This window comes from Pongo pygmaeus, chromosome 12 (assembly GCF_028885625.2).
Source record: "Pongo pygmaeus isolate AG05252 chromosome 12, NHGRI_mPonPyg2-v2.0_pri, whole genome shotgun sequence".
Taxonomy (NCBI): domain Eukaryota; kingdom Metazoa; phylum Chordata; class Mammalia; order Primates; family Hominidae; genus Pongo; species Pongo pygmaeus.
In genome coordinates, this window is record NC_072385.2 from 47,579,886 (window position 1) to 47,606,086 (window position 26,201).

The following is a 26,201-nucleotide window of genomic DNA, read 5'->3' on the forward strand; positions in this document are numbered from 1 at the left end:
AGCCTGACCAACATGGTGAAACTCCCACCTCTACTAAAAATGCAAAAATTAGTCAGGTGTGGTGGTGGGCACCTATAATCCCAGCTACTTGGGAGGCTGAGGCAGGAGAATCACTTGAACGTGGGAGGCAGAGGTTGCAGTGAGCTGAGATTGTGCTACAGTACTCCAGCCTGGGTGACAAAGCGAGACTCCATCTCAAAAAAATATATATATATACAAATAAGTGTAAACAGTAAGAAAGAACAACTTGTCTGGGCACGGTGGCTCACGCCTGTAATCCTAACACTTTGGGAGGCCAAGGCAGGCGGATCATCTGAGGTCAGGAGTTTGAGACCAGCCTGGCCAACATGGTGAAACCCTGTCTCTACTAAAAATACAAAACTTAGCCGGGTGTGGTGGCTCATGCCTGTAATCCCAGCTACTCGGGAGGCTGAGGCAGGAGAATCGCTTGAACCCAGGAGGCAGAGGTTGCAGTGAGCCAAGATCGTGCCATTGCACTCCAGCCTGGCCCATAGAGTGAGATTCCTTAAAAAAAAAAAAAGAAAAGAAAAATGAGGGGAGGGAAGGGGAGGGGAGGGGAGGGGAGGGGAGGGGAGGTTAAAATGTTGTAAAGCCCAGGTACTCAGTGCTGCCGCCTGTAATGAAGGAGCGCCTTCCTCAACAGGTGCGTGGGCCCTGGGGTGTCGAGAGACTGGACCCCCTGGTGTTCCTTTAGTTCAGCAGAAAAAGCTGCCCCAAGAAAGTTGGGGGGCAGCGAAGTCCGCGAAGGGCAAAGTGTGGGGATCGCGCTGCCCAGACCGGTGCATCGCCACCTGGCTCCCGGGCGCCACCTTCCGGTCCTGCTCGGAATTGCACTCCCTGGCCGCCCTGTGTTTGGGAGTGAGGGTTGGGAAGGCTGGGTGGCGTCCTGCCAGGTTGCTTCCTGAGCAGAAGTTAAGCCTGTTCCTTCCCAACTGGAACATTTAACAGGGAGAGACCCCAGAATTCTCTTTTCTCCTGGCATGATGATGGGCAGTGTTCAAGACCACCGCTGCAAGTGAGCCTGCGCCCCGGGGTGACTGATGTGCAGAGTCCCTGGCCACATATGATGGGCCTGAGCCTGGGCATGGGATGAAGCTTTGTGGCCCTGAGCCACTACGCTTAGGGGTTTCGTGGTAATTTCCTGGAGACAGAGGCTCCTGGTGGCTGAAGGAATGTCTTTGTTGTGTTTTCTCAGACAGCTGGCTTGGTGAGAGCAGGGCTGCCGCCCCTTCTGTCACCCCCACCCTGTGCCTGGAACAGCACTTGGGCACAGAGCCAGGGCCCATCAGATTCAGCGACCTGACCCCATCTTCCTGGGAAAACACTTGTTCGTTCCTGCAGGAATGCCAGCTGGCACCCTTCCAGTCAAATCAGCTTCTCTTTTCCTGTTGAAGCCACCATCACTGCTCCCTTGTCCTAAGCCAGCTCAACTAAGGAGGTGCCCACTTGGCCTTCTCTGCTCCAGCCTCAAGATGCCTTCCTCAAGATGCCTTCCTCAGGCTCTACATTTTCCCTCTATACTTTGCACCTGTTCAGGGCACAGCCCTCATCATGCCCCTCAGGACTCCACTTGAAGCCTCTTACTTCAGGGAGAGACCAAGAAGAGGGACCTGAAGCACTTCCTGCAGAAAGGAGACCCAGCCCCTGCCAGAGGCCTGTGTGGGCCTCTTATCTCCTTAGACCGGAGCAGGTGGAGGCTGGGCCAGAAAGGCAGAAAGGAACAAAAACCAACAATGGGCAGGAATGTCCTCCAGCTACAACCTATAGGTGCAACTACAGCCAACAGGTGCAATTTTAGGGACATTTAAAAGGGTCATAATTCCATAAACAAAATGCGGTATATGCACACAGCCTTTAAAAGGAAGGAAATTATAAGAGACGCATGATAACATGGATGAACCCAAAAGACACTCTGCTAAGTGAAATAAACCAGTCACCAAAAGACAAATACTATATGAGTCCACTTCTAGGAGGGACACAGAACAGTGAAAATCATAGAGACGGGAAGTAGAATGATTGTCAGGGGATGGAGGAAAGGAGAGTTAGTGTTTCATGGGCACAGAGTTTCTGCTTGGGAAGGTGAAAATCATTCTGGAGATGGATGGTGGTGATGGTTGCGCATCAGTGTGAATGTACCTAAAGCCACTGAATGTACACTTGGAAATGGTTAGGATGTAAATTTTTTTTTTTTTTTTTTTTTTTTAGATGGAGTCTCACTGTCTGTCGGCCAGGCTGGAGTGCAGTGGCGCAATCTCGGCTCATCACAACCTCCACCTCCCAGGTTCAAGCAATTCTCAGTGCTCCTGGCCTAGGATGCAAATTTTAGGTTATGTGTATTTTACCACAAATGAAAAAAGAAAAAGATTCACAATTCCAGTCAGGAGAAAGGCACTGTCTTCTATACTGCTCAGAGGAGATGTCAGCATGACATCTTGGGAGACCTATTGGCAGTGTTCGTTAAAATTTAAATATGCTAGGCCGGGCACAGTGGCTCACGCCTGTAATCCCAGCACTTTGGGAGGCCTAGGTGGGAGGATCACCTGAGGCCAGGAGTTTGAGACCAGCCTGGCCAACATTGTGAAACCCCATCTCTACTAAAAATACAAAAATTAGATGGGAATGCTGGCAGGTGCCTGTAATCCCAGCTACTTGGGAGGCTGAGGTGGGAGGATCGCTTGAACCCCGGGAGGTTGAGGCTGCAGTGAGCAGAGATTGTGCCACTGCACTCCAGCCTGGGCAACAGAGCAAGACTAGCCCTAGAGCTACCAGAGGAGTCCCACTGTCTGCTTGGACAATGTGGATAAAGCTGTGACATCTGGAACAGCTGTAGCCTTTTCACTGCTGTGGAGGAAGACTTGGAGGCTCCAGACAGCAGAGGCTGAGCACAGGGAGAAGCCATATCTTGGTGAGATGATTTGCACCCATGGATAAACTTTGCCGGCAACTACTTGATCAACTTCCAGATTTTTCAATTACATGAACCAAAAATCCTGCCCCTGCTTTTCTCTTTGAGACAGAGTCTCACTATGTTGCCCAGGCTGACCTCGAACTCCTGGGCTCAAGCGAAAATTCCCTTTCCTGTAGGCCAGTTTGCATCGAGTTCTCTCTGCTTTGTAACATAAAAATGCCTGACAACACTTACTTTTGCAATCAGAATTTAACTAATTAACACAAAAACAATAAATACATTCCCCAAGGTCAAATCTTCTCTTACCATCTTTAAGAAAGCCTGCAAGTTATTTTTAGTTCTTCCTTTGCCCTCAGATATTTCTGGCTTTTGAATAAAATATGCAAGTGCCGTGTTGAGCAAATTCTCACATTAAGCTTGTCCTGAATGGGGTTAAAATATCAGGGCTACTTGAAATCAGAAAATATTTTTGAGCCCCCACTATGGACAAAGCCCCATCAATGGTGTGATAAGAGCCGAAGATATCATTAGATGCAATTTCTGCTCCAGGGGTCAATGAGGAACAAACCTGCCTTCATGAACAGCACCCACTTAGGAGGGAAGCTCCTGGAAGCCAAGCCCATTATCTGGTTGGTTTACTGCTGTATCTCCAGTGCCTAGATTACTGCCTGGCACATTGCCAAGTATATATTTTTATAATTGAATAAAAATAATAGAAATGAATAAATAAATGGAACCATTACTTCTTTAGGTTATAGCAATGTGGACTTAAAAATGGAGTCAATGCCAGAGTCAAACAACTTGAACTTCAAAAGGGTCCCCTTGAAGTTGTTAGTGGAACAGATTTCTTTGTTTTCTCCTTTCCTGGAACCCAGGCTCTACTTGAAGGGGCAGGGCTGGGCTGGTAGATGACAGATGCCATAAAAAGCTCAGCTCCTGGGTCAGGCACAGTGGCTCACGCCTGTAATCCCAGCACTTTGGGAGACCGAGGAAGGCAGATCACCTGAGGTCAGGAGTTCAAGACCAGCCTGGCCAACATGGTGAAACCTAGTCTCTACTAACAAATACAAAAATTAGCCGGGCGTGGTGGTGCACCCCTCTAATCCCAGCTACTCAGGAGGCTGAGGCAGGAGAATTGCTTGAACCCAGGAGGTGGAGGTTGCAGTGAGCTGAGATCACACCATTGCACTCCAGCCTGGGCAACAAGAATAAAACATTGTCTCAAAAAAAAAAAAAGAAAAAAAGCTCAGCTTCCTTCCTCTCTTCTCATAACTGGGGCTTTGTCAGAGAGTCGAACTGGTCAGTCTGACTCTTTCGTCCCTTAGGGAGCAGATTCTCCTGAGAGGCTCCCCGGCCCCCATGCTCCTTCCCAGCAGGCTACTACAGCAGGAGGACACCGGCCAGAACCAAATGTGTGTGCACCCAGGACGGGGTTTGGGAGAGGCTCAAGTTGTAGCCTCCAGGCCAAATGAACACCCAAATCAAAGCCTGGCAGGTGTTAAGAGCTCTACCCAAAGGACAGATAGTACAATGGCAAGAGGGAGGGGATTGGGTTCCAGGTCTGGGGAAACCGGGAGACCTCCTTAGAGGATGTGAAATTTAACCTGCACAAAAAGGATGCAAAGTACTAACTAACTTCCTTTCTTCCTTCCCTCTCTCTTTTCTTTCTCCTTCTTTCTTTCTGTCTTTCCTTCCTTCTGCCTTTGATTGAGATTATTTGGGCTGCACATAACAGAATATCCAAGTAGAAATTATACAAACAGAACAATAAGGGCTTGGGATTGGTTAAATCAGCATCTTGGCCATGTCAATGCTCTGAGCTCCTTCTCAGTACTTCTTCTGTCTCCCCATTCTTGGGGCAAGATGGCTGCCATGGTTTTGACATCCCAGCCTTGCATGAGAATGTCCAAAAGAAGAAAGAGGCACTTCTCCTCATCTGTCTGCTTTAACCAGGATGAAAACATTCCCCGGAAGGATCCCCCACCATGCTGCCCCCAGCCAACTTGCGTCAGTCTGGTTGACCAGAACCCAAACACATGCTTACCCTAAGTAATTACCGGGCAAAGGGAGATGGCGTGGCCAGATCATGGTGCATCCCCAGGGGGAGGCCACAGAATCAGCTCTCTGCACCAGAACAAAACTTGGGTTCCATTAACAAGGAAGAAAGAGGGAATGGCAGTTGGTTGATTAGGCAGCCACTGTGTTCCCAGCACCATGCTGGGGCCGGAATCAGCCATGAGCAGACAAGCACATTTCCTTCCTGCAGGGAGTGTCCAGTTAGGGACAGAGGGAAAGGACATTCCTGGCAGGGAGGATGAGCAGATGAGCTTTCGTCAGGGCCCTGGGGGAATGGACATCTGACAGATGGTGAAAGAGGACAGCCCTGATGCAGGAGCCAAATGTCACCCATCTTGGACACTTACTCAAGGAATATTTCTGCACTGAGATTCAACACTCAGATCTTCCCCAAGGCCTCTACTGCAATCACACGTTTTGGTCATAGAACTCACGCACAGCAAGAGTGACTCGAACTGTGCCTGCCCCAAACCCAACATGTCCAATGTTCAATTTGGATTTGGAAAACAGAGCCTCACATCTTGGTGTAGGGAAGGGGAAACACGGATGGGCTGCAAATACAGTGGGCAGCTGCATGCATTTCCTCGGGCTGCTGGAACAAAGCACCACAAGCTGGGTGGCTTCAAGCAACAGAAATGTGTTCTCTAACGACTATGGAGGCCAGAAATCTGAAATCCGGGCCGTGCACCCTCCGAAGGCTGTAGGGAAGAACCCTTTCCTGCCTCTTCTTGGCTTCTGGCGGTTGCTGCAATCCCTAGTGCTCCTGGGCTTGCAGCTGCATCACTCTGATCTCTGCCTCCATGGCCACATGGCACTCCCTCTGTGCCCCAATCTCCCTTTCTTATAAGGACATCAGTCACTGGATTAGGGCCCACCCTAATGACCACATCTTAAATTGATTACATCTGCAAAGGCTCTATTTCAAATAAGGTCACAGTCACAGACGCCAGGGGTTAGGACATCAACATCTTTTAAGGGCACAATTCAGCCCACAACAGCAGTGTAAAGAAAAGGGAATTCGAGGAAGTTCAATGTCAACATTGCCAGTTCCTCCCACCAGCTGTTCTTAATAGAATCCAGCTGAGCTTGGGGAGACAGAGGGAGGAAAAGAGATGATCCCAGTCCCCAGAGATGTTCAGGGCCAAAGCTATTCGGGCTGCTCAGAGACAGACCAGGGAGCAGGAGATGTGGGTTTGGCTGTCACTCTCTACCAAGCTCCCCAACACTCTGAACCTCTATTTGTGGTGCAAAGTGGTGAACGCTCCCTGCACCAGCCCCATGCTCTCTCTTTTCCTAGGCCTTCACATGAACTATTTATCTGCCTGGAAATCCTCCTCAATCAATCCCGCCCCACCATTTGACCAGGCCAATTTCTATGCCTCCCCAAGTCTCCCCGTAGCTGCCCCATCTCCCCCAGCGTCTCCTCTCCCTCTCCAGGCCTGGGTAGTATTCCACTCTGATTATTGGTCTGTGCCCTCATCCATAGATATTAAATCCACTAGGGCAGTGACCATTGTCATCCCAACTCCTAGCTCATTAACCATTTTTTTGTCAAACGAATGAATTGTGAAAAGTCTTTATAAACTGTAAGTTTCATTGCCAAGGGCCCTACCTCCCTACCCCTTCCCACGGCGAAATTCCTTCTTTTGAAAGAAAGTAAGACATAAGATAGAGCTATGCTAGGAAAGGCTGCTACCATGAGGCCTCTTGAGGTGCACTGGCCTTGTATTTCTCATGGGTTGGTTCTACCCCAGAAACAGAAACTACACTCAAATAAATTCAACTACAAAGAGTGGGGATAGGAGAGGGGAGGAAAGTCATGGGTCCTTAGGCTCAGGCCCCAAGCAGTGTCAGAAGAATGCAGCCCAAAATACAACAAAAGGAACTAAAATGAATTCTGCTCTTCCGTGCATCTCTGCAAGGACATAAAAGAGATTTTAATAGCAACTGTCCCATTTGGCTGATCTCTTTTTTCCCAGCCCCAGGTGTCTCAAGTCCCACACTTGGGAGTCTCACATTTTCCACAGTCAAGAAGAAAAACAAGACTCTTCTCCACCCGCAGCCTGGCTGGTTTCTCTCTCTTCCCCTTTCTTTTTCAATTGTGATGAAATATACAAATATAGATAACATAATACTGTCTTAACCATTTTTAAGTGTACAGCTCGGGGACGTCAAGCACACCCACATTATGCAACCAAAACCATCGTTCATCTCCAGAACTTTTCATCACGGGATGAAACTTTGTTTCCATTAACCAGTACCTCCCCGTTCCCTCTTCCCCAGCCCCTGGTAACCTCTGACCTACTTTCTGTCCCTACGAGTTTGACTACTCTGCATACTTCCTATAAATGGAATCACACAATATTTGTCCTTTTGTGACTGGATTATTTCACTGAGCATCATGTTTTCAAGATTCATCCGTGTTGTAGCATGTGTCCAAATTTCTTTCCTTTTTTTTCCTCCCCCTACCCCCCCAGACGTAGTATTGCTCTGTTGCCCAGGCTAGAGTGCAGCGGCGCAATGTCAGTTCACTGCAACCTCCGCCTCCCGGGTTCAAGCGATTCTCCAGCCTCAGCCTCCCGAGTAGCTGGGATTACAGGCATGCACCAGCAGGCCAGGCTAATTTTTGTATTTTTAGTAGAGACGGGGTTTCACCATGTTGGTAAGGCTGGTCTCGAACTCCTGACCTCGTGATCTGCCCACCTTGGCCTCCCAAAGTCCTGGGATTACAGGCATGAGCCACTGCACCCAGCTGAATTTCCTTCCTAAAAAGGCTCAATAATATTCCTTTGAGTGTGTACAACACATTTTGTTTACCCATTCATCCGTGGATGAACACTTGAGTTGTTTCTACCTTTTGGATATTATGAATAATGCTGCGATGAAAACCGACATACAAATATCTGTTCCAGTACCTGTTTTCCATTCTCTTGAATACATACGTAGGAGTGGAATTGCTGGGTCTGAAGGTAATTCAAACTTTTCAGAAACTGTTTTGTAAAAACTATTTTCCACACAGGTTTCCACAGTGACTGCACCATTTCACATTCTCAGCAGCAAAGCACCTAGGGTTCCAATTTCTCCACATCCTCTCAACACGTATTATTTTCTGTTTTTTTGTAATAGCCGTCCTAGAGGGTGTGAGGTATGGTTTTGATTTGCTCCATTTTGCATTAAGTGGCCAAGGATCCCCTTGGAAATGCACCATTAACTTGACTTTGACCCTTCACCCCACAACCAGCTGACTTGGCTCTCATCTCCTGATTTAAAAATCCATTTGGTTCAGCCAAGCATGCAGATGGACTCTTTTGGGGTCTGGTGTGTCTACCTCTGGTCCAATCGGCTCTGGCCAGGGGGATGAAGGGAGGTGGTCCATGAGGCTTCCCTTTCCAGGGATGTGGTGCGTGGCTTTCTAGACAGTATTACTGGGGCAGGCGAGGGCAGACTTGTGTGGTGTAGACCCATGGACACAATGCTAGGCGGGACATGTGTCTTCTATATTGTGATGACAAGGAACTGGCTCTCAGAAACATGAGTTTGTCCACACACCAAGAGAGGAGGCATCTCCTGTGAATAAACTTGAGTTAATCAAGTTCTCCATCCCCAGAGTAGCTATCAGAATGTTTTTTGTTTTTTTTTTTCGGAATGTTTCTTTATTCATTTCCAGTGAGAAGCAGGTGGGCCAGGAGAAGAACCATCAGTAGAGGCAGATCCGTGCAGGTTCCCCCTGCAGCCACACTTCACAGGAAGCCCAATTTTAATCAGAGACTGTGGTGAGGATGGCATCAAAGCAAGGGGTGCCGGGAGACTGCCCATCCCAGGGACCAGGAGCCAGGACACCCTCAGCTCAGTCAACAGCTGGCTTTTTGTGTCTCCTTTATTGGTGCTCTTGGATGGCAGCTCTCAACAGTCAGATGCCAATCCCTCTTTGAGGTTCTGATAAAAGCCGTCCCTCTCCCTCTCCCTCTCCCTCTCCCTCTCCCTCTCCCTCTCCCTCTCCCTCTCCCTCTCCCTCTCCCTCTCCCTCTCCCTCTCCCTCTCCCTCTCCCTCTCCCTCTCCCTCTCCCTCTCCCTCTCCCTCTCCCTCTCCCTCTCCCTCTCCCTCTCCCTCTCCCTCTCCCTCTCCCTCTCCCTCTCCCTCTCCCTCTCCCTCTCCCTCTCCCTCTCCCTCTCCCTCTCCCCGGTCTCCCTCTCCCTCTCCCTCTCCCTCTCCCTCTCCCCGGTCTCCCTCTCCCTCTCCCCGGTCTCCCTCTCCCACTTTTTTCGGTCTCCCTCTGTTGCCCAAGCTGGACTGTACTGCCATGATCTCGGCTCGCTGCAACCTCCCTGCCTCGGGCTCCTGTGATTCTCCTGCCTCGGCCTGCCGAGTGCCTGGGATTGCAGGCGCGCGCCGCCACGCCTGAATGCTTTTTGTATTTTTGGTGGAGACGGGGTTTCGCCGTGTTGACCGGGCTGGTCTCCAGCTCCTGGCCTCTAGTGATCTGCCTGCCTCGGCCTCCCGAGGTGCTGGGATTGCAGATGGAGTCTCGCTAACTCAACGCTCAATGGTGCTCAGGCTGGAGTGCAGTGGTGTGATCTCGGCTCGCTGCAACCTCCACCTACCAGCCTCCTGCCTTGGCCTCTTAAAGTGCTAAGATTACAGCCTCTGCCCCGCCGCCACCCCGTCTAGGAAGTGAGGAGCGTCTCTGCCTGGCCGCCCATCGTCTGGGATGTGAGGAGCCCGTCTGCCCGGCCGCCCTATCTGGGAAGTGAGGAGCGCCTCTGCCCGGCCGCCCATCGTCTGGGATGTGAGGAGCACCTCTGCCCGGCTGCCACCCCGTCTGGGAGGAAGGGAGGAGCGCCTCTGCCCGGCTGCCCCGTCTGGGAGATGAGGAGCACCTCTGCCCGGCCGCCCCGTCTGGGAGGTGAGGAGCGCCTCTGCCTGGCCGCCACCCCGTCTGGGAGGAAGTGAGGAGCGCCTCTGCCCGGTTGCCCCATCTGGGAAGTAAGGAGCGCCTCTGCCTGGCCGCCACCCCGTCTGGGAAGTGAGGAGCGCCTCTGCCCGGCTACCACCCCATGTGGGAAGTGAGGAGCGCCTCTGCCCAGCCACCCCTTCTGGGAGGTGAGGAGCGCCTCTGCCCAGCCGCCCCGTCTGGGAGGTGAGGAGTGCCTCTGCCCGGCCGCCTCGCCTGGGAGGTGAGGAGCACCTCTGCCTGGCCGCCACCCGGTCTGGGAGGAAGTGAGGAGCACCTCTGCCCAGCTGCCCCATCTGGGAAGTGAGGAGCGCCTCTGCCCGGCTGCCACCCCCTATGGGAAGTGAGGAGCGCCTCTGCCCGGCCGCCCACTCTGGGAAGTGAGGAGCGCCTCTGCCCGGCCGCCCACTCTGGGAAGTGAGGAGCGCCTCTGCCCGGCCGCCCACTCTGGAAGGTGAGGAGTGCCTCTGCCCGGCCGCCCCGTCAGGGAGGTGAGGAGCGCCTCTGCCTGGCCGCCACCCCATCTGGGAGGAAGTGAGGAGCATCTCTGCCCAGCTGCCCCATCTGGGAAGTGAGGAGCGCCTCTGCCCGGCTGCCACCCCCTATGGGAAGTGAGGAGCGCCTCTGCCCGGCCGCCCACTCTGGGAGGTGAGGAGTGCCTCTGCCCGGCCGCCCCGTCTGGGAGGTGAGGAGTGCCTCTGCCCGGCTGCCCCGTCTGGGAGGTGAGGAGCGCCTCTGCCTGGCCGCCACCCCGTCTGGGAGGAAGTGAGGAGCGCCTCTGCCCGGCCGCCCACTCTGGGAAGTGAGGAGCGCCTCTGCCCGGCCGCCCACTCTGGGAGGTGAGGAGCGCCTCTGCCTGGCCACTCCGTCTGGGAAGGGAGGAGCGCCTCTGCCCGGCCGCCCCGTCTGGGAGGTGAGGAGCACCTCTGCCCGGCCGCCACCCCGTCTGGGAGGAAGTGAGGAGCACCTCTGCCCGGCCGCCACCCCGTCTGGGAGGAAGTGAGGAGCGCCTCTGCCCGGCTGCCCCATCTGGGAAGTGAGGAGCGCCTCTGCCCGGCTGCCACCCCATATGGGAAGCGAGGAGCGCCTCTGCCCGGCCGCCCCGTCTGGGAGGTGAGGAGTCCTCTGCCTGGCCACCCCGTCTGGATAGTGAGGAGCGCCTCTGCCCGGCCACCCCGTCTGGGAAGTGAGGAGCGCCTCTGCCTGGCTGCCACCCCGTCTGGGAGGAAGTGAGGAGCGCCTCTGCCCGGCTGCCACCCCGTATGGGAAGTGAGGAGCGCCTCTGCCCGGCCGCCCCGTCTGGGAGGTGAGGAGTGCCTCTGTCCGGCTGCCACCCCGTCTGGGAGGAAGTGAGGAGCACCTCTGCCCGGCTGCCCCGTCTGGGAGATGAGGAGCACCTCTGCCCGGCCGCCCCGTCTGGGAGGTGAGGAGTGCCTCTGCCTGGCCGCCACCCCTTCTGGGAGGAAGTGAGGAGCGCCTCTGCCCGGCTGCCCCATCTGGGAAGTGAGGAGCGCCTCTGCCCGGCCGCCACCCCATATGGGAAGTGAGGAGCGCCTCTGCCTGACCACTCCGTCTGGGAGGTGAGGAGCGCCTCTGCCCGGCCGCCCCGTCTGGGAGGTGAGGAGTGCCTCTGCCCGGCCGTCACCCCGTCTGGGAGGAAGTGTGGAGCACCTCTGCCCGGCTGCCCCGTCTGGGAGATGAGGAGCACCTCTGCCCGGCCGCCCCCTCTGGGAAGTGAGGAGCGCCTCTGCCTGGCCGCCACCCCGTCTGGGAGGAAGTGGGGAGCGCCTCTGCCTGGCTGCCCCATCTGGGAAGGGAGGAGCGCCTCTGCCCAGCCGCCACACCGTCTGGGAAGTGAGGAGCGCCTCTGCCCGGCCGCCCCCTCTGGGAGGTGAGGAGCGCCTCTGCCCGGCCGCCCCCTCTGGGAGGTGAGGAGCGCCTCTGCCCGGCCGCCCCGTCTGGGAGGTGAGGAGCACCTCTGCCCGGCTGCCACCCGGTCTGGGAGGAAGTGAGGAGCGCCTCTGCCCGGGCGGCCCCGTCTGGGAAGTGAGGAGCACCTCTGCCCGGGCAGCCCCGTCTGGGAAGCGAGGAGCGCCTCTGCCCGGGCGGCCCCTTCTGGGAAACGAGGAGCGCCTCTGCCCGGGCGGCCCCATCGGGGAAGTGAGGAGCGCCTCTGCCCGGCCGCCCCGTCTGGGAGGAGAGGAGCGCCTCTGCCCGGGCGGCCCCGTCTGGGAAGCGAGGAGCGCCTCTGCCCGGCCGCCCTGTCTGGGACGTGAGGAGCGCCTCTGCCCGGCTGCCCTGTCTGGGAGGTGTACCCAACAGCTCCAAAGAGACAGCGACCATCGGGAGCGGGCCATGAGGACGATGGCGGTTTTGTTGAAGAGAAGGGGAGGAAGTGTGGGGAAAGGAAGGAGAGATCAGATTGTTGCTGTGTCTGTGTAGAATGGGGTGGGCATAGGAGACTCCATTTTGTTCTGACTAGGAGAAATTCTTCTGCCTTGGGGTGCTGTTGATCTATGGCCTTTCCCCCAGCCCCATGCTCCCTGAAACATATGCTGTGTCAACTTAGGGTTAAATGGATTAAGGGCGGTGCAAGATGTGCTTTGTTAAACAGATGCTTGAAGGCAGCATGCCCTTTAAGAGTCATCACCACTCCCTAATCTGAAGTACCCAGGGGCACAAACACTGCAGAAGGCCGCAGGGACCTCTGCCTAGGAAAACCAGAGACCTTTGTTCATGTGTTTATCTCCTGACCTTCTCTCCACTATTATCCTATGACCCTCCCATATCCCCCTCTCCGAGAAACACCCAAGAACGATCAATAAATACTTCATAAATTTAAAAAAAAAAAAAACAAAAAAAAAACAAAACAAAACAAAACAAAAAAAAAAAAAAAAAAAAAAAGCCACGGGCCCACTACCTAGAAAACCCCGCATAAGCACCTGGTTTTGCATTCAGCATTATGGCTTTTAGACAACACTATGTGTCCACCAACTCCATCTCCCTTCCCTCCTGGGCATGCAGGCACATTGCACTTCCCAACTTTCCCTGGGGTTAGTGAGGGTGTGAGACTGAACTGAGAGGGAAGAAATGATGGACACCACTCCCAGGCCTGGTCCCTAAAACCTCCTCCACCGTCTTCCACTCTTTCTCTCTTCTTCCTGTTGGCCAGATGCAGAGGACCCAGGGGAGGACTCTGAGCCCTCCAAGCAAGCAGAAGGGGGAGTCCGAGAGCCTGAATGACGGCGCGGACTTGAGTCTAACCACCCGGGGCCAACCTGTGCTGCACTGTAACCGAGTAAGAAGGAAATATGTGGGCCAGGTGCAGTGGCTCACACCTGTAATCCCAGCACTTTGGGAGGCCAAGGCAGGCGGATCACCTGAGATCAGCAGTTCAAGACCAACCTGGTCAACATGGTGAAACCCCATCTCTACTAAAAAAAATACAAAAATTAGCTGGGCGTGATCACAGGTGCCTGTACTCCCCAGCTACTCGGGAGGCTGAGGCAGGAGAATCGCTTGAACCCGGGAGACGGAGGTTGCAATGAGCTAAGACTGTACCACTGCACTCCAGCCTGGGCGACAGAGTGAGACTCCATCTCAAAAAAAAAAAAAAAAAAAGAAGGAAACGTGGCCAGGCACAGTGGCTTATGCCTGTAATCCCAGCACTTTGGGAGGCTGAGGCAGGTGGATCGGATTGCCTGAGCTCAGGAGTTCGAAACAAGCCTGGGCAATATGGTAAAACCCTGTCTCTACCAAAAATATAGAAAAAAATTAGCTGGACATAGTGGCATATGCCTGTGGTTCCAGCTACTCTGGAGACTTAGGTGGGAGGATCACTTGAGCCTGGGAGGCAGAGGTTGCAGTGAGCCAAGATGATGCCACTGCACTCCAGCCTGAGCACCAGAGTGAGACCCCATGTCAAAAAACAACAAAAAAAAAAAAAGAAAAAGAAACTTGCATGAAGCCCATAGACTGGAGGGCTCTCTGTTATGGTAGTGGGACCACCCTGAACAATACGCCCCTGGAGGCAGCCAGCCACAAATCCCCACTCTCTTGCGCAGCCTGTCCTGATTGTATCCAAACGAGATACCACTCGCTCATTTGTTTAACACATACTGAATAACAAGCACGTTTCAGTTCCACCTTCCTGAGGTTCTACCAAGGTCATTCAGTTCCCAATCTTTGATTACACATTTTTACACAGTGGTGGTGGACTCCCATGATGGCAGCTGTGTTTGTTGTACTGACAAGGGTTTGAGGCCAACAGAAACTACATAAATCCTTGGGTAACCTTGAATGTGTCATTAGCCACCTTGTATCCAATTCTTTTTTTTTTTTTTTTTTGAGACAGAGTCTTTGTTACCTGGCCAACATGGTGCCGGGAGACTGCCCATCCCAGGGACCAGGAGCCAGGACACCCTCAGCTCAGTCACATGTTTAATGGCCTCACACTCCCAGACCGGAGTGCAGTGGTGCAATCATGGCTCACTGCAGCCGCGACCTGGTGGGCTCAAGCGATCCTGCCTCAGCTTTCTGAGTAGCTGGGACCAGAGACATGCACCACCACACAAGGCTAATTGTTTAATTTTTTTGTAGTGATGGAGTCTTACTATATTGGCCAGGCTGGTCTCAAATTCCTGGGCTCAAAGGATCCTCCCTCCTCAGCCTTCCAAAGTGCCAGGATTATAGGAGTGAGCCACCACGCCCAGCCCCATCTCTTTTCATCATGGTACTAATTCCTGCCCTGTCGACCCACAAGAGCACTGTAGTGCTTCCCGAGTATAGAGGCCTGTGAGCCTCCACTAGGGAGAGGGCTCCTGCAGAGATCAGATAAATTGATCACAATGGCCGGGGTGGTGGCAATGTGCTAATGCTCTCTTCTTCCACTCGAGATATCCTCTGTCTCCCTCAGCCTGTGAGCTTTTTCTCCAGTGTGCTCTGCCAGTGGGGGCCCTGCCTGAGAGCCCCTGCAGCTGCAGAGGACAGTTTCTTTCTGCTGAACCCTCGCAGCTATGCCCCAGCCCCTAACCTGGAGGGGTCCCCAGGGGCCATGGGCAGCACCTCCTGTATAGGGCTGTCTGGGAGCCACTCCAGGGCCACAGAAATCTTGTCTCTGACTCAGGGTATTTTGTTTTCCGTTTCGTGTAAATGCTCTTCTGACTAATGCCAACCATGTGTCCATAGAACCAGAAGATTTTTCCAGGGGAAAAGGTAAGGAGGAGGTGAGAGTGTCCTGGGTCTGCCCTTCCAGGGCTTGCCCTGGATTAAGAGCCAGGCAGGAAGCTCTCAAGAGCATTGCTCAAGAGTAGAGGGGGCCTGGGAGGCCCAGGGAGGGGATGGGAGGGGAACACCCAGGCTGCCCCCAACCAGATGCCCCTCACCCTCCTCAGCCTCTCTCCCACGGCCTGGAGAGGTGGGACCAGGTATGGAGGCTTGAGAGTCCCTGGTTGGAGGAAGCCACAAGTCCAGGAACATGGGAGTCTGGGCAGGGGGCAAAGGAAGCAGGAATAGGCCATCAGACAGGACAGGTGGTAAGGCGGGCAGGAGTGTTCCTGCTGGGAAAAAGTGGGATCAAGCACCTGAAGGGCTCTCCAGAGCAAAGACAAACACTGAGGTCGCTGCCACTCCTACAGAGCCCCCATGCCCCGCCCAGCTATAAGGGGCCATGCCCCAAGCAGGGTACCCAGGCTGCAGAGGTGCCATGGCTGAGTCACACCTGCTGCAGTGGCTGCTGCTGCTGCTGCCCACGCTCTGTGGCCCAGGCACTGGTGAGTCTCCCCCAGCCTCCCCTCTCTTAGGCAGCTCCACCACTCACTGAGCACTGCTTTGTGCTAGGCATTATCCCAAGGCTGTCCTCATTTTAAAGACAAGGGAGCTGGAGCTCAGAGAGGGTTCAGAGCTTATCCAAGGTCACACAGCTGGTGGGTCCAGGAGCAGGTGGAACCCAGAGCTGTCTGACATCCACATGTTTAATGGCCTCACACTCCCAGAAAAATTGGATCTAGAGGTTGGGTGAAATCATGATGCCAGGTGTGTAGCCTGGATCCTGATTAAGGTTGCTCTGGCCCCGAACCACAGCTGCCTGGACCACCTCATCCTTGGCCTGTGCCCAGGGCCCTGAGTTCTGGTGCCAAAGCCTGGAGCAAGCATTGCAGTGCAGAGCCCTAGGGCATTGCCTACAGGAAGTCTGGGGACATGTGGGAGCCGTGAGTACCACCAAGGATGCATGGCAACTGGGGGTCTGAAATGAAGGGTGCTGGGTGGGCTCTGGATGGGCAAGAGGAGAGTGGAGCCCCCATAGGGGATGGATGAGATGAAATGGGATGAGATGAAATGAGATAGGATGAAATGGAATGGGATGGATGCGATGGGATACGATGACATAGAATAGATGGAGTCGGATGAATGGGATGGGATGGGATGGATGGGAGGGGAAGGGATAGGATAGGATGACATAGAATAAAGATGGATGGGATGGGATGGGATGACACAGAATAAAGACGGATGGATTGGGATGGATGAATAGAAGAGATGGATGGGATGGGAGGGATAAAATGATATGGATGAGATGGGACTGGTAGACAGCTGCTTGTGCCTTGGAGTGCTCTGTTGGCCTCTTCCTGAGAGAACCTCCCCATTGGAGCTGGGAGCCTGCCCCCCACTCATGTGTCCTCCATCTTGGGGCCCCTCCCTCCCCAGGATGACCTATGCCAAGAGTGTGAGGACATCGTCCACATCCTTAACAAGAGGGCCAAGGAGGCCATTTTCCAGGTAATGAGGCCCAGATCCTGGATGAAGGTTGGGGCCCAAGAGATGAGGGACAGAGCAGGGAAGAGCTGAGCCCCCTAAAGGGGCCATTTCCAGGCTGAGGAGGAGGCCTGGGTGCCTGGGAAGTCCCAGCTCCTCCTGGCTGGGAGCAGGTCCTGGCCCTGAGCTCAACAGCACAGCCAGAGATAGTCTTCCCTGGGGGATTAGGGGTCGGTCTGCCCTGGTGGGGCCTTGTGTCCAGGGACTTGGATGGGGTAGACCTCAGAGAGGCCCAGCTGACGGCTCCCTCTGGCCTCCCAGGACACGATGAGGAAGTTCCTGGAGCAGGAATGCAACGTCCTCCCCTTGAAGCTGCTCATGCCCCAGTGCAACCAAGTGCTCGACGACTACTTCCCCCTGGTCATCGACTACTTCCAGAACCAGATTGTGAGGGCTGCAAGCTCACCTCCTGCCTGCCTCCTCACGCAGACCCCTGTGCCCACCCATGGGGAGTCACGCACACAGCACCCCAGCCAGCCAGACACACACACACACAGCACCCCAGCCAGACACATACACACACAGTACCCCAGCCGGCCAGACACACACACACACACAGCACCCCAGCCAGCCAGACACACACACACACAGCACCCCAGCCAGACACATACACACACAGTACCCCAGCCGGCCAGACACACACACACACACACAGCACACACACAGCACCCCAGCTGGCCACACACACACACACCCTGTCCACAAAGGGCCCAGGAAACTATGTGCCCTTCAGCCATGCACCCGACCACGGGCCCCCAGGTTCAGGTGCACACGGTGGGCCCGTACGCTCACACACCCTTACACCCTCACTCTCACACACATGCTTACACACTTATTCATTCTCATATATATGCCCATGCTCACACAATCCCGGCCACCTGCCCTAAAGTCCCCACACAGCCCTATCTTTGCCTTTTGTCCCCCCACATAGAGTTCTAAACCACAGCACCCCCACTAGGCCTGCTTCCTCCCATTCCAGTGGTCCCTGAGCCCTTGGGCCAGCCTGAATAGGGGTGGGCTTCCCTCCCAGACCCTAACACTCCCACCCTGTGCTGTGCCCCAGGACTCAAAGGGCATCTGTATGCACCTGGGCCTGTGCAAATCCCGGCAGCCAGAGCCAGAGCAGGAGCCACGGATGTCAGACCCCCTGCCCAAACCTCTGCGGGACCCTCTGCCAGACCCTCTGCTGGACAAGCTCGTCCTCCCTGTGCTGCCCGGGGCCCTCCAGGAGAGGCCTGGGCCTCACACACAGGTGAGGGAGGCCCCCACAGCCAGTTAAGTGGAGATCCAGAGGGCTAGAGCCGCCTCCGAAGCCCATGGGCACTGGGCCTTGGGAGAGGCAGAGCCGGGAAGGTGATAGGAAGCTCCAGGCAGGGCCTAAGGGAGGAGGGAGAGAAAGGGAGGAAGAGCGAGGGGAGGAGAGCCTGGAGGACTCTTCTCCCAGCATCCAGCCTGGCCTCCACCTGATTCTTTCCCCAGGACCTCTCCGAGCAGCAATTCCCCATTCCTCTCCCCTATTGCTGGCTCTGCAGGGCTCTGATCAAGCGGATTCAAGCCATGATTCCCAAGGTGAGGCATCCAGGTCCTCACAGAGCCCAGGAGCACACACACACCTGTAGCTCCCCTGCAGCTCCCACCTCTCTCCCAACTCACACCCTCGTCAGGACCCAGCTGGCTTCCAGAAGTTAGGAGGGGAGAGAGCCACTTGTGCATTGCCCCCACCCAGGGGGGCCCTGGGGCTCAGGCTCAGGCCTGGTAGGTGCCAGGCCTACAGTTCATGCAACAAACATTAAGCCCCCACTGTACAGAGGTGCCACGCCAGGAGCCAAAGTACAAAAACGGACAAGACGCAGCTTTGTCCTCCAGCAGCTCACCATCTGATGGAGAAGGATCCCCAGAGGTCTCTGTAGAAAGGTTGCTTTGATCTTTCAAGAGGGGAATTTCCACAGATAGATTCTCCATCCCTGCCTGAGTCTAACTTGGAGTCTTCCAGACCTGCAGTGGCTGTTGTCCAGTGGCCCCGCCAGCCCAGGGCTACCCTGCCCAAATTGGGGCCCAAATGAGGAAAGGCCCTGCCCCCTCAGCCTTTCCCAGATAGGGTTGCGTGGGCCACCGGGGGCACAAGGCAGCAGGTGAGGTTCCTGCTGAGGCAGGTGGTTCACTTGAGCCCAGGAATTCAAGAACAGCTTGGGCAACATGGCAAAACCCCGTCTCTACTAAGAATACAAAAATTAGCCAGATGTGACAGGTGCCTGTAGTCCCAGCTACTCGGGAGGCTGAGGCAGGAGAATCACTTGAACCCAGGAGGCGGAGGTTGCAGTGAGCCGAGATCATGCCACTGTACTCCAGCCTGGGTGACAGAGCAAGACTCCGTCTCAAAAAAAAAAGAAAGAAGGAAAGATCACTGCAGAGATTGCAGTGAGAGGCAGTGGGACAGGGACGGAGCTGAGGGCTGGCCTGGGGATGCATTTGGGAGGTGGGCCCACTGCTATTGGGCATAGATGGGCCTGGAGCATGAGGACCAGGGAGGACTCCAAAGTGACTTTTACACACTGGCCAGAGCAACCAGCCCTCTGTAATGCCAGCAGCTGAGATGGGGAGACTAAAGAAGAAAACAGGTTTGAGCAAAAAAACAGAGAGCTCCCTCCTGGCCATGTTGAGTTCAAGATGCCTGTGTGAAGTACAGGAGAGGAGAGTCAGGCAAGCAGCTGAATCCCAAGCACTGGGGGAAGGTAAGGTCCAGCATGTCAGTCTGAGAGTCACTAACTGTGGGCCAGAGCCTTTGGGGCCAGACGTAGGTCTGAAGCTGGCTCCTATACTCAGTGACCCTGTGTGAGTCCCCTGCATCCCCTGGACTCTCTGATCCCCAGTGTCCTTATTTGTGAATAGCCTTGCCCTCCCTTCTAGAAGAGAATGAGGGAATGTGTAGGAAGTGCCCAGCTGGGTGCTGGGCGGAGAGTGGAGGCTTGCCGAGTGAAGGTCCCATGCTGGCCTCTCTCCGCCCCTGCCCCAGGGTGCGCTAGCTGTAGCAGTGGCCCAGGTGTGCCACGTGGTACCTCTGGTGGCGGGCGGCATCTGTCAGTGCCTGGCTGAGCGCTACTCCGTCATCCTGCTCGACACGCTGCTGGGCCGCATGCTGCCCCAGCTGGTCTGCCGCCTCGTCCTCCGGTGCTCCATGGATGACAGCGCTGGCCCAAGTGAGCCCACTGCCCCCTCCTTAGCCCAATGCCTGCTCTCTTCCTCCCCCTACCCTGCCCCTGCATGACCCTCTCCCTCTCTGGTCCCGCTGCAATGCACCAAGGAGGACAGAAAGCAAACACCTCTGCAGGGTGGCCTTGCCTGCTTTCCCCCTAACGCTTGCATCTCCGGGGTCGCCGACAGGAGAATGGCTGCCGCGAGACTCTGAGTGCCGCCTCTGCATGTCCGTGACCACCCAGGCCGGGAACAGCAGCGAGCAGGCCATACCACAGGCAATGCTCCAGGCCTGTGTTGGCTCCTGGCTGGACAGGGAAAAGGTATGGGTTGGGCACATGGGGACTCGTGGTCAGGGCCTGTTCAAGGCAGAAGGCTGAGCCCAGGAAAGGCTTTGCAGCCAGAGACACCTAGGATGGGCCAAAATGGAGCACAGACAGGCAGACAGGATGTGGGGCAGACAATGGTGGGACTGTAAGTTAGGGCAGAGCCTGCTAAGGGTTAGGAGTCGCCTCTGGACAAAGGGCTGTGGGCTCCAGAGGACCAGCAGGCCCCCTTCACGGGCTGAGTGAGCACCAGGCAAGGCTTCAGAGGCCTGGTTATCTACCAGGAGATGAGTAATGTCAGGGCCAGTTCAAGCCAGGAAAGGGACTAGCCTTCCCTCCAGGGTCCTGATCCCATTACTGCCCCCGCACTCCTCAAGGTGTGACTCACTCAGGACAAACCCATCGGCAAAAGGAGAGGGCTGGGCTTGAAGGTCCTAGGGCCCTTGCCAATGCTCAGTCAATGACAGGAAATCCCCTTCTTTTTTTTTTGAGACGGAGTTTTGCTCTTGTTGCCCAGGCTGGAGTGCAATGGCGCAATCTTGGCTCACTGCAACCTCTGCCTCCGGGTTCAGGAGATTCTCCTGCCTCAGCTTCTTGAGTAGCTGGGATTACAGGCATGTGCTACCAGGCCCGGCTAATTTTTGTATTTTTAGTAAAGACAAGGTTTCACCATATTGGTCAGGCTGGTCTCGAACTCCTGACCTGAAGCGATCTGCCCACCTTGGCCTCCCAAAGTGCTGGGATTACAAGCGTGAGCCACTGCACCCGGACAGGAAATTCCCTTCTTAAAGCGAGATCCTGTCCTGAGGAAAGTCAGCTGATGCTCTTCCCAGGAGGCAGCTGTCCACACTGTGCTCCCTGCTCAGCAACTCCCAAGCCTCCCCACTGCCCATCACATCTGGTCTCAAGGACCAGATGAACGTTAAGGTTCCTTCTAGAACTGAAATGGAGGTGGAGGGAGGGGAGGGTGGTGGCTGAGATTCCACCCCTCTGCCTGAGTCCTCCATCTCCAGCATCGCCTGCTTTTCTGATGGAAGTCCTCCATTTCAGCTGGCTCCGGTTTGTTAAGGGTTTTAACTGCAGCCAAAGCTGTTCCATGAGGGCTGATGGAGGAGTCAGGAGGGAGCGCTAGAGTGATCCAGAGAAGTGGAGAGGCCAGGACCACACGACAGGAGAGTCCTGCAAAGGGCCTGGGTCCCCTCCACAGCTATGTGTCTCCTTCCTCAGTGCAAGCAATTTGTGGAGCAGCACACGCCCCAGCTGCTGACCCTGGTGTCCAGGGGCTGGGATGCCCACACCACCTGCCAGGTACACCCACCCCTCCCAGTTGGTCCTAGGACTTCCCTCGGCTCCCAGAGCCCCCACCCTTTGGGCCCGTGATCCTCAGAGGCCTCACTCCCCTGGGTCCAAGGTGGTCCCAGGTGCACGGGCCAGGGACTGGGAGGCACCCCTCACTGTTTCCATGTAAAAAATCATGAGAGCATGGAAAGGGGGGATGGGAAGGGAGGGACGGCCTGAGGAGTGGGGCTGGATGTCCATTATGGGATGGGGTTGTGTTCCCTGGCCAGTGTGTGCTGGTGGGGTGGGGTACAAAGTGGGTGTTCTGGAGTGAAAATCTCACCTCCTCAGGCTCTAAACCCTAAGGCCTGTGGCTCAGGGAGTGGCCCGAGGGGTCTACGGAGTCACACTGGGAGCACCAGCTAGGCAGGAGGTGGAGTGAGTGCTGTTCTTTCCCGGAAGAGCTGGGTGTGGGGAGCTGAGGGGGCCCAGGCCTCAGCCCTGGTGCTGTCCCTGTGACAGGCCCTCGGGGTGTGTGGGACCATGTCCAGCCCTCTCCAGTGTATCCACAGCCCCGACCTTTGATGAGAACTCAGCCATCCAGGTGAGTCCAGGACCCCAGTTGCGGGGAGGGAAGGGGGCAGGTCCTGATCATCAGGGCATGGGAGGCCCTTCTGCTCCCCAAGCAGGAAGAGGCGGCCACTCCTGCCGGCTGCTCCATCCTCCCTCTCACCGCACAGCTGGAGGCTCCTGAAGGCTTCTGGCCGGCCATCAGGAAAACGCCCTTTCCGGACTCCGAGCACTGCCCTGCCCAGAACCCCAGTCACCGAGTGCCCAACCCCCAGCTCCCCACCCCCCACCCCCACCCCCGCCCAGTCCCAGGTATCCCCCTCAGACCTTGCCCCAGGGACTCTCTGGCCCTCAGGGTTCAATGTATTCTGACCAAGACCAAGCTTTCCTGGGGCTCAGGGGAAATCACACTTTGCTACCCGAAGCTGTGTCCCCTCAGATGCCAGGAAGGCCGCGATCATCTGACTCCACCCTCCTGAGACACATTCTTTCCCTGACTGTCTTGTTCTAAGTCAGTAGAGCACCTTAGGATGGAGGGGTGGAGGCGAGGCCAGATGCAGCCTCTGTGAACAGGTGCCTGGGGGCTGGGAAATGACCCTGAGAGGGCAGGACACAGCAACCGTGGGTTTAAGGTGACCTTGAGAGCAAGCTTGGCCCACTTTACAATTCTGTTCAGAGCCAGCCCCTAACATGGTGGTCATTTATTCATTTGTTCCCTCATTTTAAAAAATGTAAGGCCAGGCACGGTGGCTCACGCCTGTAATCCCAGCACTTTGGGAGGCCGAGGCAGGCAGATCACCTGAGGTCACGAGTTCGAGACTAGCCTGGCCAACATAGCGAAACCCCGTCTCTACTAAAAATATTTTTAAAAATTAGCTGAGCATGGTTGCGGGCACCTGTAATCCCACCTACTCAGGACACTTAGGCAGGAGAATCACTTGAACCTGGGAGGTCGAGGGTGCAGTGTGCTAAGATTGCACCACTGCACTCTAGCCTAGGCGACAGAGCACAACTCCGTCTCAGGAAAAAAAAAAAAAAAAAAGGTATTTCTTTGCCGGGCGCAGTGGCTCACACCTGTAATCCTGGCACTTTGGGAGACCGAGGCAAGTGGATCACTTGAGGTCAGGGGTTCAAGACCAGCCTTACCAACATGACGAAACCCCGTATCTACTAAAAAACTAAAATAAAAAATTAGCTGGATATGGTGGCACACACCTGTAATCCCAGCTACTTGGGAGGCTGAGGAGGAGAACTGCTTGAACCTGGGAGGCGGAGATTGCAGCAAGCCAAGATTGCGCCACCGCACTCCAGCCTGGGCGACAGAGCAAGACTCTGTCTCAAAAAAAAAAAAAATGTAGTGAGTGCCTGTGGCCAGGCCACATCCTAGGGTAAGGGCTATGGCTGAGCCCTGCCCTCCTGGAGCTCACAGCCAAGTCCACTTCTTCCGTCTAACGCAGGGAAGCCAGCCCTGTTCCTGAAACCCTGAATCACAAGCCCCTGTGGGAGGCAGTGGGGAGGGGAGGTCCTCCCCCACTCAGACCTGACCCACAGGGACCAGTTTAATGTGTCCTTGCCCCACTGATGACAGCTGGGGACCTGGGGGTGGGGAGTCACCCAGGACCCGGGCAGTCGCCTTTCCCCAGCTCCCAGGGCTCCCGGCCTTCCCTGCTGAAACAGCAAGACCAGTGGGTTGGCGTGGGAGGCCTGGGCTTCAAACCCAAATCTGCTATCACCTGGCTGTGGGTCCCCAGGCAGGACATACACACAGTCCCTCTCTGGCCCTCATCCTCCTCAGCTGCAAAGCAAAAGCCAAGTGAGACGGCATCCGGGACCATGGTGACCAGGCTCTTCCCCCTGCTCCCTGGCCCTCGCCAGCTGCCACGCTGAAAAGAAGCCTCAGATCCCACACCGCCCTCCTCGCCACCCTTCCTTGGGAGTCACTTCCACTGGTGGACCACAGGCCCCCAGCCCTGTGTTGGCCTTGTCTGTCTCAGCTCAACCACAGTCTGACGCCAGAGCCCACTTCCATCCTCTCTGGTGTGAGGCACAGCGAGGGCAGCGTCTGGAGGAGCTCTGCAGCCTCCACGCCTACCACAGCCTCCCAGGGCTGGGCTCAGGAGAAACCAGCCACTGCTCCACAGGACAGGGGGTAGAAGCTGAGCCCCGCCTCACACCCACCCCCATGCACTCAAAGATTGGCTTTTACAGCTATTTGCAATTCAAAATTCAGAAGAATAAAAAATGGGAACATACAGAACTCTAAAAGATAGACATCAGAAATTGTTAAGCTTTTTCAAAAAGTCAGCAACTCCCCAGCGTGGTGGAGGGTGGACACTGCACGCTCTGGCATGATGGGATGGCGACCAGGCAAGCTTTCTTTCTCGAGATGTTCTGCTGCTTGAGAGCTGTCGCTTTGTTAAGATACAAAAAGGGGTTTCTTTTTGTCTTTCTGTAAGGTGGACTTCCAGCTTTTGATTGAAAGTCCTAGGGTGATTCTATTTCTGCTGTGATTTATCTGCTGAAAGCCCAGCTGGGGTTGTGCAAGCCAGGGACCCATTCCTGTGTAATACAATGCCTGCACCAATGCTAATAAAGTCCTATTCTCTTGTATGAGAAAGAAAAAGACACCGTCTTTTAAAGTGCTGCAGTATGGCCGGACATGGTGGCTCACACCTGTAATCCCAGCACCTTAGGAGGCCAAGGCAGGAGGATCACTTGAGGTCAAGAGTTCGAGACCAGCCTCGCCAACATGGTGAAACCCTGTTTCTACTAAAAATACAAAAAATTAGCCAGGTGTGGTGGCGTATGCCTGTTATCCCAACTACTCAGAAGGCTGAGGCAGGAGAATCGCTTGAGCGCAGGAGAATCACTGCAGCCCAGGAGGCGGAGATTGCAGTGAGCCGAGATCACACCACTGCACTCCAGCCTGGGTGACAGAGCAAGACTCCATCTCAGTAAATAAATAAATAAAAAGCGCTGCAGTAGCTGTGGCCTCACCCTGAAGTCAGCGGGCCCAGGCCTACCTCACTCTCTCCCTTGGCAGAGAAGCAGACATCCACAGCTCCTCTCCCTCACAAGCGCTCCCAGCCTGCCCTCCAGCTGCTGCTCTCCCCTCCCAGTCTCTACTCACTGGGATGAGGTTAGGTCGTGAGGACACCAAAAACCTAAAAATAAACAAAAAGCCAAACAAGCCTTAGCTTTCTCAAAGGCTGAAATGCCTGGAAATGTCCCTTTATTTATAAAATAACTTTTGTCTTATTTCTTATACATGTTTCTTGTAAGAAATTCAGAAACTACAGAAAAAAAGAGAGTGGAAATTACCCACTGTCATGCTTCTGAGCCCAAGCTAAGCCATCATATCCCCTGTGCCCTGCACGTATACATCCACATGGCCTGAAGCAACTGAAGATCCACAAAAGGAGTGAAAATAGCCAGTTCCTGCCTTAACTGATGACATTCCACCATTGTGATTTGTTCCTGCCCCACCCTAACTGATCAATTGACTTTGTGACAATACACCTTCCCCACCCTTGAGAAGGTACTTTGTAATATTCTCCCCACATCTCCTACCCCCCCACCCCCGCACCCTTAAGAAGGTATTTTGTAATATTCTCTCCGCTGTTGAGAATGTACTTTGTAAGATCCACCCCCTGCCCATAAAAAATTGCTCCTAACTCCACCGCCTATCCCAAACCTATAAGAACTAGTGATAATCCCACCACCCTTTGCTGACTCTTTTCGGACACAGCCCACCTGCACCCAGGTGATTAAAAAGCTTTATTGTTCACACAAAGCCTGTTTGGTAGTCTCTTCACAGGGAAGCACGGGACACCTACAATCCCACCTAGCCCCGGAGAGAGCTATTGCAGGGTGTGTATTTTGACACTGAGTTTGGGGCTTTTTCAATCTTCTCCCTGCAGCCTCTGGCTCCACACCTCCACTGTTGAAGCGCCAGAAAGAGCTGTCTATGCAGCCTGCTCTTGGGCTAGTGATGAGACACACAATTCATTGGCTCCTGGATTTTAACTTTTAAGTAGACATTTGTAAATCTATAGCTAACTACTGTCC

The 26,201-nt window shown here is 54.8% G+C and overlaps 1 protein-coding gene across 2 annotated transcripts; it reads left to right on the forward strand.

Moving 5' to 3' along the window:
* The first annotated feature begins 15,625 nt into the window (after window positions 1-15,625).
* Window positions 15,626-24,826, forward strand: SFTPB (surfactant protein B). Of its 2 annotated transcripts, XM_054475385.2 has the most exons (11): window positions 15,626-15,728; window positions 16,039-16,166; window positions 16,660-16,731; window positions 17,029-17,154; window positions 17,831-18,019; window positions 18,247-18,336; window positions 19,781-19,964; window positions 20,137-20,282; window positions 21,513-21,593; window positions 22,086-22,167; window positions 23,929-24,639. In XM_054475385.2, exons 1-10 carry the CDS (start codon window positions 15,626-15,628, stop codon window positions 22,146-22,148), a joined length of 1,182 nt encoding a protein of 393 aa, XP_054331360.1. In that variant the 3' UTR covers window positions 22,149-22,167; window positions 23,929-24,639. The 2 variants fall into 2 exon arrangements, with proteins under 2 accessions (XP_054331360.1, XP_054331361.1); XM_054475386.1 differs by lacking the exons at window positions 21,513-21,593; window positions 22,086-22,167; window positions 23,929-24,639 and adding an exon at window positions 24,752-24,826 and having other exon boundaries at window positions 15,662-15,728.
* Window positions 24,827-26,201: the final 1,375 nt, after the last annotated feature.